Source organism: Halichoeres trimaculatus, unplaced genomic scaffold (assembly GCF_033239565.1).
Source record: "Halichoeres trimaculatus isolate MK-OKI-2021-1 unplaced genomic scaffold, fHalTri1.1 fHalTri1_scaffold_12, whole genome shotgun sequence".
In the NCBI taxonomy this organism is placed as follows: Eukaryota; Metazoa; Chordata; class Actinopteri; order Labriformes; family Labridae; genus Halichoeres; species Halichoeres trimaculatus.
Genome location: NW_027437190.1, coordinates 11,536,288 through 11,551,029, shown reverse-complemented (window position 1 = coordinate 11,551,029; position 14,742 = coordinate 11,536,288). Strand labels below are relative to the sequence as shown.

Genomic DNA, 14,742 nt, shown 5'->3' with positions numbered 1-14,742 from the left:
TTCTACGACTTCTTTTAAGACATTTCAGTCATCTGGGACTGAAAATGACATCACCTCTTATCTCTGCACCCTCTCTCCTCCTGTTGTTTTATTCCTCTCAGAGAGCCTCCATCTTGTTTCAGATCACAGCCAATAAAACAGCCTGCCTCTCTCTGCCTCTGTCTCTCTCATCCTCTCTCCCACTTCCTGTTAAAGGAATCAGTCACTCAGAACACTCAAAACACATATTAAACAGGCATCAGCCTCTCGCCGGGGCCAAATCACGCTGTTCAAATGTTGTTCTTCCACCGGGAGCGCAGGACAACTGAAGAGATGGGATCTGCAACATTAACTTGATTCACGGCTGCGGCGACTGAGTGACACTCCATAAACCTCAGCGGGCCGCCGCTGGGCCCCGCCGACAGCACCCCATGGCTAATGTGAGACACACTAGCATAGCCTCACCACCCCCGCAGCAAACACACACACATATAGGCAGGCACATGCAGAGACTGGCATAAACATACAAATGAACATATATAGTGGCACAGATTTTGCAGACGTACATGGTAAAATGTGACCTTAACATTCCACCCACATATTGACACATACACACTAACAACATATGATTTCACAAATTCACATAAATACATACATTAACTCATATTTGGCACAAACTGACAAAACTGAAATTTACCAAGCTGAACATACACAAATGGTCAGGAGTTCACACACTCATGTGCCCTCTGTCTCTTAATACACACACACAAGAACACACATGCACACACACACACGCACATATAAACAGGTTTTATGGTAATGCAGCAGAAAGAGTTATTGTCCTCTCCAGCCGACCTCTCCGCTCGCAGCGTTTTGGCGTAGGCAGTTAGCATGGACTCTGTGTTAATAGGTAACCTCTGCTGCTCAAAATGCCAACTTCCTCTGGCTGTCTGCAGCAGTGCTGACTCCATCCACACACAAACTGCTGTGCCTGTCACTTGAGATACAAATAGTAGAATCTGAGGTGATATTTGCTGCACAGCCTGTATCCTGCTGTACCGTTGTGTATTTCTTCATTGTATAGTTAAATATAAATGTTGTTTGAGGAGAGAAACTGTAAACTAGAAGAGGAACAAAAATAATCACACTGAACAAAATCGAAGTGTCTCTTTTGATAAGAACTAGGAAAATGTACCCCTCACATCAAGTTACAATGTTTGACATGGACTGGATGCAAGGTGGAGCAGCAGACAAGAGGGGAAAAGTGACGCCACTCATTGGGAAGTCATCACGTTTTCAGAGTGACGTGGTTGCACTTTGCAAAGGAGGTGCTACAAATATTCTGAGAGAAAGAAAAAAGTCAGCTAAAAAGCCACTGACGCACTGAAGCTGAATTAAAGAAATACAAAGCTAGAGCTAGCATTAGCATCAGTAAAAGGCGAGTGCCACTTCAGCACTTGATGACTAGAGGTCGACTGATATGGGTTTTTTGGGGGCCGATGCCGATGCCGATGCTTTCCAAATTTGGGCAGCCGATGCCGATATGCATAGCCGATTTTTCCAATTTGATATTCAGGCCGATTGTTAAATAAATATATATTTATCACATTTTTGTGAAACGCAGCAATTTCTGAGCAACTAAAAGAAATCTATTACAACAAGTCGTGTCCAGTCCTCTGAACATTTATTCAGCTTTCAAAACAATGAAATATTTTGTCTGAGTAAACACACAATGTAAGAAGCAGTAGTAAACATTCACACTCTTCTTAAAATGTCAAAAAAGAAATTTAAACTTATTAATATAATTTGAAAAAAAAGTATGTCATGTATCCAAGTGGTTCCACAAGTTTGAGGTGCTCATCTTTTTTGTGCCTGATCAAAAATTGCGTCATTTTATACAACGGATCAAAAATCAGCTTTTTAAAAGATGGCCGATAGAGACAAATGTCCAAATATCGGCCCAATATATCGGCCGGCCGATATATCGGTCTACCTCTATTGATGACTCACATTTTTGTGCAGCAGTCTAATTTAAGTAAAGGTTTTATTGACGAATGCATTTCTAATGTTTGTGGAATTAACATGCTTTGTTTGGCAGCCCGGTGGTTGCATGAAGACTTAAACATGAAAAACATATTGTTGCATATACAACAGTGACAGTTCATATTGAAAAAATGTGAGACAGAACCACGCAGCTGCTACTGGTCGAAACACAAGAAGCCCCTACAGGAGAGCTAAAAAAATAAATAAGTTTACAGCCTGGTTTAAAAAAATGGGTTTAGTTTGAATAGCTCATTTCACACACTTAAGTGGGGTGACGTTTTTGAGAAAAAAACGTGTTACTTCCAAAGTTATTCAACTCACAAGGATTGCCCATATAAGGGCATGACTGACTTGGCTGACTGACTTGCACCAGCTGCCTGCAAATAGGCTGAAGTTGCCTCATCCAAACTTGAACAAAGCTAGGTCGAGTTAAGCATTTCCAATATGGCTACTGCCGACTATGGGTCTCAAAATATCTAGCAGAAACAAATGGATGATGTCACAAGAGACAATGTCTCAGTTTACCAACTAAAGAGTCAAACTGAAGCAAACAGTTTTGTATGTTACCAGAACTGATTTAGGTTAAAAATCCATGAATATTTGTGCATCTCTGCTTACTTTTCCTTCACTCAGAGGGGCGTTCACCACACTTTCTAAAATATAAAATTGTACTGGTTATCATGTTTGTTTCTTAGGGGTTGGTAGAAATATTCATGAAGCGATGCACGGCAATATTTACTGGCCCAATTTAATATCAACCTAGCAAATCCTCTGGATTGATTCCCCTCCTTGCAAGTGGGGAGGAGTCTGTGCATGTTATTCATGTTGTATAGTCAAGGGCCACTCAAGACCTAACAACAACAAAAAAGACAGCCAAAGCAGCAGCAGCGTAAAGCCAGCTCCTTCAGCTTTAAAGTCTGATGTTTGGGTTGTTTGGAAATTGGAAATCAGAGCATTTAAATCAATATCGAATCGATATTGAGTCAACTCAAAATCAAATTGAATCGTGGAGTTCTTAGCAATACCAAGCCCTATGTATCAGCCATTAGTTGCAGGCATAGGCTGTACGAAACATGGATGTAGCCCCCCCCCGATGTCACCCGTCTGTTCCTGACACTCTAAATGAAGCCAATCCGCAAACTCAGCCACATTGGTTATGATGCCGGCTGTGAGTTTCATTTCTACTACAGGGCGCTTGTCAGTCACATGACCTGAGCTGTGTCTCTGATTCGACAATCTAACAATCTTGATAACTTCTAAACTGTAGAGTTTAAAAAAAAAAGCACTCACCGTACAGTGTGTGGCGATACTAAAATCAGCGTTTCAGACCCAAGACGTTTTTTGAATCAGGTTGTAAATATGCTTTTTGTATGCAGTTGCCCCTCAGTTGTAGGCTACCATCTGTTATAGATATTAACTCAAAATAGCTTATGTCTTGCATTTCTGTGTGGCACCTTTAACTGTCATTATGTGCAGCCATTTGAACCAAAAGTGTTGGGGTTTTTTAAGACTTAAATGTGAAATTTCTACTTTAAAAGGCATAAAAAATCGCTCTGAGCTTAGGGCTACTTTCAATGCAGAAGTAACTCATAATATCCTCCTCCTCCATATGTTTGCGCTTTCAAAATGTTCAGAAAGTTTATTTTAGGAGTGAATCTGAGGAGTTGAACTCACTGCATACTTGTTTAATAAGAGGGAGAGTCCAAGCTAACACACCTCTGTGCCTGTGTACTCAGGAGGAGGACAGGGCACAGCCGGGTCACAGACTGTTTGCAGCACAACTCTGACTTTCTGATCACATTGTCACCCTGTGAGTGCAGGACATTAAATGTCTGGGGGAGATAGGGACATCAATGATTGATGAGTTTGTTCCTGTATGTACTCTGAGATCTGTGATCTGGTCTCCACTCCTGGGTGGTCAACCTTGTACCGCCAAATGTCAACTTTTCAGGAACCAATTCAAAGCAGGTTTTCTTTTTATTTCCTGAAAGATTTTCATGAGTTTTTGAAATTTCAGAGGCTTTCTTGAAACCATGCGGTCAGGGTTTTCTATAAAATATATGTCGTTGGAAACAGATTATGGCTGAGGGAGTTTTAACATGGCAGTATTAAGTGTTGTGTGTGTGTGTGTGTGTAGGTGTGTGTGTGTGTGTGTGTGTGTGTGTGTCTTCCCCTCATCTCTGCCTCAAATCCCCGTTTCCCTGCATAGTTTAGTCCACAAGTGTCTGAGCCTGGCGCTGTTAAAACAATGGCATTTCTAACACCACTCCTATCACCTTGGAAACGCCATGGCAACCTGTGATCTGAGAGGGCACAGTGTGGCTCAATTAGCACCAGCCGCATCTCCCAGCACTCATGGGCCAAACTAATGTCTCTGTATTCTGTCTCCTTTCATGCATTAAGTGACACAAATATGTGAAGTGTGACATCACCTTTTATATCAGCGTCCTGTCCTCAGAGCTTTGCTCCTTCCCTCATGGTGACGGCTGCAGAAACACACAAACTTTCACAGCTGCTGGTCACTGACACTATGAGAAGAAATGAAGCTGAGAACAGCCATGTGTGCTCATTATGCCTCCTATTTTTGATCCCTGTAAAGGAAACCATTAACATCATGCCTTTCATTCTTTTTTAGAATAAAAAACATCCTCTTTGCCTCACTCTCAGTTTACTTACATTTCCTCTTCCTTTATAAACATGGACCATGAAGAATAACATCAACACTGCAATGACACCTTTTACATTCTCAGCTGTGTATGATTCTTAAGTTACACTCTGCTAGAGATGTTTCTTTCTTTTCTTAAGTCTAAATCATTGTATCAGACTTTATATAAGCTGGATTTACCTGACAAGACCAGAAAAAAAAGTCAATTTTCAAGAAAACTTAATCTTAAGGTCTGACCTGCTTATAAAAATCTGCCAATGGGAAAACAAAATTATGCTTTTTCAGTTTCTTGAAATAAGGAAATATGAAAAAATTCAATTAACTTAACAAACTTAACAAATTAATCGGTCTTACTCATTTATAATTCTATTTCACCCTTTAAAAGCAATTAGGGACTCAATTTGTTTTTAATATTTTAAATGTTTCTGGACTTTTCAGGTGAATGGGGCAATCGTCATTTCTAATATCATAGTGTTATTAAAATAAGATAAAAACACTGAAGTTGATTTTACTCCTGGCAGTGCAAACATATTTAATTAAATAAATGATGGAAATCATGGTGTCATGAATGAATGAATTATTTGTGAAAACTGAAAATGACATTTGTATCATCTTGGAATCATGTTTGTATCTGTTGAAAAAAAAGAGAAAGAAAGAAAGAAAGAAAGAAAAGGGGTTTTAGACATTAAATCTATCAGAGGTCTTTGGCTTTAGAAGCCAGCCTCAAGTGGAGACGAAAGGAACTGCTGTTTTTTTTCTTTCTTCTTGAGGTCTAACACAACCCTTTATTTTAAAACAAAGTTAAAAATTATTTTAAGCTCTTTTATATTTCTTTTTGTTTCAAATGGACTTTTTCTGTGTCACAGTGAGATTTATGAAAAAGCAAGAGTCCAGACTTCTCAGATGTAATAAGATGTTTGTTTCTGTGTTCCCCAGGCATCGTGTCCAAGTCTTTCGAGTGCCGTCTCAAGGGTCAGGGGGCAGCGTTTGTGGAAGCAGAACTAGTGGAGTCCCCTGTGAGTAAGAAGAGCTTATCTGAAGTGCCCGGCCATGACGACTCCGTTCAGCAGGTCATCATCATTCAGGGCTACAGCGACGGGGAGGTGGCCATCGACCAGACCCTGGAGGAGTCTGCTGCTGCCACCCTGCAGACACTGGCCATGGCTGGACAGGTGGCGGAGGTGCTCCACATCACTGAAGACGGACAGGTCATCGCCTCAGGGAGGGAAGTGGCATCCGCTGGGGCCCACCTGGCTGGAGGCAGCACCCAGTATGTGGTCCTGGAGTCAGGGGAGGCTCGGGAAGGACTGCGGGTTGTGGCCAGAGGGGGAGTGGGCGTAGCAGGACAGAGTCAGAGCGTGGCGTCTGAGTCTTCCACAGCGTTAGATGCTCTGCTCAGCGCTGTCAGCGAAATGGGTCAACAGGAGGAAATGCAAAGAGAGGCAGCTGTCGTTCACGAGGTCGTGACCCCTGAGATAGTCCAGGCTGTGCAAATAGGGGAGGCTCAGCCTGATGTGAAACAGGAGCAGGAGCAGGAGGAGGTGCAGGTCATCCAGGAGACCAGCCAGGAGGGAATGCAGGAGGTGCTGCAGCTTGCTGCGTCTCAGATGATGAAGGAAGGTTTGACCCAGGTTATCGTCAACGATGAAGGGACACACTACATTGTGACGGAGCTGGATAACTGCACCTTGCAGGTGGAGGGAAGTGTGTACGGAGAGGCAGCAGCAGTGGAGGAGGAGGTGCAGCAGACAGAGCAGCAGGAAGGAGAGGAGATGGTGGTCTATCTGGATGGAGCCTCCCATAATATAGTACTGGAAGGGTAGAGGAATATTTGTTGCTTCAGTTTGTTTTTGAAATCAGTTGAAGCTTGAATTAAATGTCTGCCAGGAAATTTCTCCCAGTCCTCCTCTTCCTTTGCCCTTTTGTGATTTTTCACTGTTTGGATATTTTTTTAACATAATCTGTTTTGTTGTGCTTCACTTATTTTACTCTTCACTCTCGAGCTATGCTAAACTCAGGTTAAACATCATTTATTCAGATGGACTGTGGAGGAAGAGGGTGGGGCGCTCACTGAGTGACAACCTTCACAGATGACATGAACTGCTTTATAGATAATCTGCAGCTTGTGGAAATAAAAAGATATCCTCCTGAATTATTTTTACAATGCATCAAATATTTTGTGTGTTTAATGATAAAATAGAGGGGTCAAAGAAATATGAATTCTTCTTTAATATTTCCTCCTACAACTGTGTTTTTCTTTGTTTTACATCTGTTTGAGTTTGGTTTCTGATGCAGAAAAATTCAAGTCCGAAGGCAAAATTATTCATGTTTTTTGTTTTGTTTTGTTTTGTTTTGTTTTGGGTTTTTTTGGTTTGAAGTTTCAGTTTTTTGTTTGTAGTGATGACTGTCTACAACTTTGAGGAAAAAATATTTCATAGATAGAAGATTGTTAAAACAATCCTTTCAGATGATTTATGTGTAACATAAAGAGGTGAAATTGAAAGTTCAGCCTTCTAAGAGCATCATTTTGTTTTGTTTTGGACAATAAAGCTTGAACTTGATTTTTAAAAACTGTCATTGTTTTTTTTTTTGTTCTCTATATTTTCCGTTTATCATCATGTCAAGCACACATTTAAGCAACTATTCTCTGATTGGATGTACAGCACCATCAAAGACACGTACATACACGCATCACATACATGATGGCACCCATCATGCTCACTGATCACTAACACAGTCATTATCATCACCATCACCATTATCGTCAACATGATCACCATCATCCTAATCGTCATCCTCTCTTCTCTCCCCATCAGGCCCATTCTGCTCATCGTGTTCAACACACTCATCCTTTTTCTTTCCCCGGCAGCGTTCGGCACTGGAGGGAGAATCAATATTCATTTAGGCCCCTACACAGGCCTGCTTTCTGATGGAGTGAGTGGGAGAGCGCTATGACGGCTGCAAACACAATGGCCGACCGCTGAAAGTAGAGAGACAAAGCACTCATACACACCGAGGGCATCAAAAGATCATCCCTTTAGCACACACACACGCACACACTGTGCACGCCGAGCGAGAAGGTGGGCTGACAGAGAGAGGAGGGAGAGTGGTGGAGGAGTGGGCAGGAAAAGTGAGAGGATTACAGATAGATGTGGAGAGAGGTGAGGCCAGAGAGAAGTGAAAGAGCAGCGAAATCCACAACCACACAGAGAGAAGGGAGCCTGTAATTTCACAAAACACCTGTCTGCCTTTCAGCCCGTCTTTGTCTCCTGCTCCAGGTTGTATTTGTGGACTTGCTCACTCTTTTCATGCTCCTCTCCTTCCATTCAGCAGAGATGGGCAGGTGTATGAAAGGTCATGTTCTCTGAGTGAGCATTCGTGGAGAGCTAAGAGCGGGAAGCTAAAGACTCTTTCAACACCCTGAGTGGTTAAAAAAACGGCTACACCATCACTTGAGCCTCACGTTTATTTTTAACAGCCACAGCCTGGTTTTAGATTGACAAACACGTTATCATGCTTAGGATTCATGTCAAAGAACAGGCAGGCCTCTGGGGGTGTCTGTGTGAGGAGCTGTGTAGTTAGCAAATATTCAGAGAGACATAAAAGTAGGGACGAAATCCTTCTTTTTATCCATAACATGATTATGTTTTTGGTGTCAATTGTTGACCTAACTTGGTCAAACTGAGTGAATTCAATACAGAATCCAACAAACAAGACAAGATCAAATGTATTCAAACACGTTACTTTCAAAATTCAAAATATCAGAACCAGTAATATGATAATAAAGTAAAATCAGACATTTTTAACATAAGTTATGTATAATTATGATTAAATATGGATATTTTCACAAGAACTAAAACATAATTTCTCCCTATGACAGTTTTTCTAACGTTTCAGTAAGAGATATTGTACAATAAGCTAGTGGTTTACAAGTCAGAGTCGTAAAAAGGTTCATCAAGGGATTCAAACTCCATGAACACCTGCTCACTATACATTATCTTATTTTTAACCTGGTGACTAATTGAAGTTATAAGAAGTTGGAAAAAAGGATGATTTAAAGATGCTCAACTAATTAAAACGATTTTCTTAGTCAGATTAAGTAAATAGTTTCTCAGATTTCATGGCTGACTGTTTATCAGGCCACTTGTGGGATGAATAAACATTAAACTCAACATTAACATGCATGATCAAGTACTGCCCTGATTATCTGCTTTCATTCATGACACATTGAAAATTTTATAATTTGAGGAGGTGAACAGGAGTCCTGCAGGAGTACTCTTCATGGCAAGCTGATCCACCTTGAAAAAAAAGAAAAAGGCAAATGTCACAACTTTTAGAATTGATGGTATAATTATTGCTTGTTTAATCTCTTAAGACCGTAGCTTTTGTCTGGTGTGCATTTTGTAATTCACCGTGCTATTCTGGATAAGAAAGACCTAATAAGTACAATAACTAAATTTGGTCTTTGCACAGGAAGTTTGATTTTTTGTGTTATGAGTTTTTTATTAGTTGTTAGCTAGTAGTGTTGTTGTACAGAAATATGTTGTATTTTTCACTAGAATGGATGTGATGTTGTGGTTTCACCAAAAGATGATGTTGGCAGTGTTCTTAAATGTGGCTAATAGGTCAAGGTTTTAAAAAATGAAGAATCATGGGTCTGAGAGGCAGAAATGTAATGTCAACATATATGGATGTGAGGTCTTCAGAGGTTAAGTTACTTTAATGTGAACAACAGCTCAGAGATGAAACCCTCCCATCATCCTGCTGCAGTTACATAGATGTTAAGCCAGGATCTAACATTTCTCCACTTTGACAAACAGATTCAAAACAGCTAACAGGAAGTAACGTTTTTTACGTCAGCAAGCAGAGATAAATTGTGTTGGGATCAGAGAACTTCAAAAAACACTCCATGGACTGATTTAAAATAATGTGTGGGATCAGAGTGTCCCCAGAGTCACTTTTGCTTTTGAGAATGTTTCACACTTTAAAAGGGAAAAGAATGTAACACATCTGAGATGTTTACAGTTTTATCTTTTTCACTATTTACAGAAATTTGAAATTTGGAGTGCTATTACCCCTTTTACCGAACTAAACAAAAAAGAAAAAAAGAAAAAAAAAGGGAAAAAAAGAGCTCAAACTAAAGTGTCCTCTGTGACATAAATAATGAAGTAAGTGACCTGAGCCCCTCTTAACATCCGTGGTGCAGTGCGTGTGTGTGTGTGTGTGTGTGTGTGTGTGTGTGTGTGTGTGTGTGTGTGTGTGTGTGTGTGTGTGTGTTGTGTTTCATTTTTTCTGAATAGGAATGTCTGGTCTGTCTGTGTCTGTCTGCTGCCATGCTTGCCCATAATTCCTCATGTCTGGCGGGGTGATTGTGTACTGTCTTGTGTGCATCTCCACCCTCCCCTCTTTCGTCTCTAATCAGGGCTGGATGGCTCATTATTAACTGCAGCAGACCACTCGTGTGACATGGAAGAGAGAGAAATTAGCAGCTGTCACCCAGTGATGAGTTCATTTCCTGACAGGCCTCTGCTCTGAAGAGTCCTGCAGCAGACGACCAGACGGCTGATGGAAACCTGCTGCTGAAGCTTAATTGGAGAGCCGGAAAGGGCAGGGGGGAGGGGGAGGGGTGGGTGTGGATGGAGAGATGAGTGTAAAGATGTGGGAGCAAGGGTGGAAGTAACACATTAGCGTATTAAGTAATGTTTAGGGTACAAATGTGTTTTCAACACAGAATTTCAAAGCAGTAATATATTGTATCAAACTTAGGCTCTGGAAGGAGACAGAAGGATGTTAGGAAACAGTCTGTCATCGTCTGTTATGAATAGAGATGCATAGAAACAAACCAATCAGGGTGCCCAGGTTGACCCCTGTCTCCCATTGAGCATCAAAACTGGACCACAGAGCAATAAAAGGAGACGTCCTGGAGGAATGTGATGATAAAGATGCTGATGTGACGACTTGGCGCTCAGATCTCATTGGGGAATGTACGCACAGTAATGTATCTTTGCCAGGTAACCCAGCACACCTTAAAGGTTGTGGTAAAATCTGTGTCTCATCAGGTCTGAGCCCTGATCATGTGGGAGGGGTGTTTGCTCAGAATTACACAGGAGGTCATGATGTCATGGCTATTTCCTGTGTGATGCTGTGCTACATTTTTTTATCTCAAATCTCAAATTCTGTTTGCTTCCTAATGTACTATTATCAAGTATATATTCAATCTTTTACCCCTCACACCCATTTTAATAAGTTGTAAAGGTTATTAAAATTTATTTCATGTATGTATTTTTTAAAATTCGTACTTACCCGTTTTTGTGAGGAGTTTGGAGTAATCGCAGTCCAGTCAGTAATAATGCAACACCTCAAAACTCACAGCAGAAGAAGAGTGGACACAGCACGACAGCGATCATTTTCTTTTCCCTGGAAAGCTTAAAGACTCTTGTTTTCAATTATTCTTCCTTGTCTTTTTATCGATCAAATCCCTGAAAACAACACAACCAAGACCCATCAGAGGAAGCTGGGATGGCTGCTAGCTGGGAGCACCTTGTTGGTGCTACTTTTCTTTTTAGCAGTAAGTCCAGAAAACCTTCAGCCTCTGACCTCTTTTCCACACTCACACTCTTATGCAAGAAAAAGTTATGTTAGGTGTCAGTGTCACTATGACAACCTACAGGTTATTGTTGCTGAACTGTGCAGAAATCTTGAGCTAGACAGTGAATTTAGCATCCTCTAGCTTAGCATAATTCCAAAACTGGTGTAGTACAGACTTGCAGGGGTGTAGTGCATAACTACTACAACATTGAAGAAGTGAACACACACTGGATCATAGAGTCTGCACGTAAATGATGTCAAATTGGTTTGCTGAGTGTGGCCAGCTTTAGCGCTCAAAACTAGCTCAACCAGTCTTCTGTCCTTTGGACTGTGTCTTTTTAAAAGAAAAAAAAATCTTTTCATATTCTAAATTTGTTTTCATTCATTTGAAACTCAGCAGAAGTGACAAAAGCAGTTCAGGATATTTAAGTGTTGTATTTTTATTTCTTTATCTGGAACGGTCTAAGTATTACAGGTCCTAACCCACTGAGCTGGGTGGCACCAATGTAGAGACTCAGTGGTGACTCACTCCCACACACACACACACTCACACACTCACACACACACTCATACATGCACGCAGACCGAGAAATTGCACAGTCACGTGCACACTCTCATACATAGAAACACTAACTTGCCCCTGCTCCCCGGGGCAACTCTCATCACTCTCCTGGGGACAACTGAGAGGGACAGGAGTGTGTATGGGGGTCTCATTCGCTCCCTTCCTCTGTTTCCCTGAGTATGATAAATATAGCAATTCTGTTTAGTCGCCATCTATAGAAACATATCAGCCTGAGGATCATTTTCTTAATGTCTCTGCTATTAGTTTTGGCTTCCCTTTGGCAGTATTAGCATGCCTGCTGATATGCTCTGCTTGTGTGTGTGCGTGTGTGTGTGTGTATGCTTGTCCTCGGGGCTGCAGGTACATTTCTATTAAACCCGACTTGTTTGTTTATTTCCTGTCTGTCTCCCTCTACATGTGCCCTGCTTGCTGGAGCCCTGAAACCCCGGCGTGTACATACATCCATGCTAACACTGATAGGCCACGTACAGCTGCATGTACACTCTGAGTCCAGTGTTTGTTTTTGTCATTTTTGTAGCTGTAAATCGATACTTGTTTGAGGCCGAGGTGGAGCGCAGGGGATGCCACGGTTCAGTTACGGTTCATCTGTTCCTTGGGAGTTATTATGGGAAAATGGGGAGGAGGAGGGGGGAGCCCTGCGTGGCTCTTCTCCCTTTCTCTTATTTTTCCTATGTGGCTCTGCATTTTTGTCTTTGATCATGCTAATCCCTGCCTAGCGCCCACCCCCCCTCAAGCTCTCCCTGCCATAGACTCACTGCCACACACCTCAGCGCCTGACAGAAATTGACAGCCCACTCTATCCCACACCCCCTCCAAAATGGCAAGCATTCCCCATTCCTCCATAGAGTGGCTTTTCCCCTCCCCAAAACAGAGCGGAATAAAACACCAGACAGGCTGCTCCATTGACGGTCTGCAGCACTTCATTAAGGAGGAGCGGTGATTGAAAAGGGATCTGATTAGCTCGCTATGATGAGATAGCAACGTTTCAACCTTGAACTGAGAAACAACTGTAAGTGCTTTTTAATTAGGCACACAACACTGAGGAATAGCACTTGAAAACATAAAAAAGAGAGAGTGAAAGACAGAAAGTAAATGATGAGGCAAAGAGTGGATCAGTGGGAGGTCTATTCCCTCTGCCCTTACAAGAGCATCACTTTTTCAACAGCTTGCCCATCATGGATGAAAACCCCGAACTTGAATTGAGCTGAATCGCTCTCAGAAGACTTCCAGTTTAGATTTCCCTCCATTTAGATTTACAATATTTACAATCATATAGACCTCCTGAGAGTTACAAAGTGTTCTGCCTTCAATCTACGCTCTTGAATTAAACAAATTGACATCCTCAATTTTATATCAGACAGCTTCTCAGGGTCTGATTCACATGTATACACTGTGAGAAGTCAGCACGCTACCCTGCGCCAACACGCCACTCTGTTTAAATAGCAGATCTTCACTGTCAGCCTGTGATAACACCTTTCCACGTTGCTGCTGCAGCCATCTGCTGCACGTCAGTCCCGCCGTATAGGGGTTAACTCTGTTGGTGTATTCGCTTTAGCAAAACAAACAGCAGAGCAGATGAAGAGGGAAAATATGGTGTGATAGATTTTCTGATTCGTGGAATGATTCATGATGAGAAAGGATCTTCAACAGTTTTTCATTGGGTCACCCAAAAGTTAGCGATTCTAAGTTACAGCAAGGAAAAACTAGCAATCTGTGCGATCAACAAAAAAGCTGTACATGCCAAAATGAATTTTAAAAAAGTGACACAGACAAATGCTCAAAGTATAACTTTAAACCAGTCTTCTTTATGGCATCAGGTGAAATCTGTGAAACACAACTTTGTCCAGCAACATAACTGTTAAAGATCTATCATCTCTTCAGTTTACTTAGTTGTCCTGCTTGACTTATAGGTAAGATGGCATTTAGCAAGTATTTGGTTTCAGCAACAAACACAGAAATTTTGAAGGGCAGTGGAGAAAAGAAAAACACTTCAGCACGCATTTTTGTCACCAAAGACAGCAGTTCATTGTATTTTACTAGCCAAGGAGGCACTTTGACATATGTTCTGGCTCCCAAGAGGCTACTGTAGCACTCGTTTTGGCTCTCAGGAGGGCACTTTAGTGCGTGTGCTTCAACAATTTGCCCACAAACCCTCTCTCTGTGGATTGGTTTTAAACCAAAGATGAATAGAACAACCAAATAAAGTCTCAATCAAATGATGGTATGAAGCCAATAATTTGGGAGTGTTGAAGCTATAGTTTCTGCCAGGGAGTTAGGAGGTTCCTATACCTAATCCAGAGCAGCCTATTCAAAATGTACCCTAAAAATGTCTGACTGGTAGCCTATACCTCATCATGCCCCCAAATTCAGGAGATCATCAATATCATTTTGGATAATAAAGCATTCAAAAGTTGTTGAGTTGCCATCTCCTCTCAAACAGGCCAGTTCAAGCTAGAGGTGGGCGGATTGATCGAAGTATCGATAATATGGATACCAACATTGGTATTGATAGTGAATGATACCAGTGTTTTGATGTTGCACCGTCATGTGGCTCAGTGGCGCCAGGGGAACAAGCAAGCAAGCTCCAAAAAAAAAAAAATTGTTTAAAATTTTTTATAACATTTGTTTGGGTGTGATAATTCTGAGAGATGGGAGAACTTTTATTTATTGTTGTAGTGTAGTCTTCAACTTTGAACCTCAAAGAATATTTTGTTTAAATTTTACCTTAAAGTGATAATTCTTTGCATTGATTTTCTTAAGAAAAGAATTTCACACATAACAATGTTTTGTGGAAAATCTGTTATGTTACTGTTCTATTGTTTCTGAACATAAATGTTTATCATTACATCAAAGTATTTTGTAGTCACCTCTAAACTTTGCCCAA

The 14,742-nt window shown here is 41.2% G+C and overlaps 1 protein-coding gene across 1 annotated transcript in view; it reads left to right on the top strand.

Annotated features, from left to right (window-relative positions):
* Positions 1 to 6,510, top strand: part of znf407 (zinc finger protein 407) — a 184,102-nt gene extending 177,592 nt beyond the window's left edge. Inside the window, exon 10 of the mRNA XM_074684332.1 lies at positions 5,624 to 6,510. Within this exon, the coding sequence (XP_074540433.1) occupies positions 5,624 to 6,510 (887 nt within the window). The remainder of the gene's footprint in view (positions 1 to 5,623) is intronic.
* Positions 6,511 to 14,742: the final 8,232 nt, after the last annotated feature.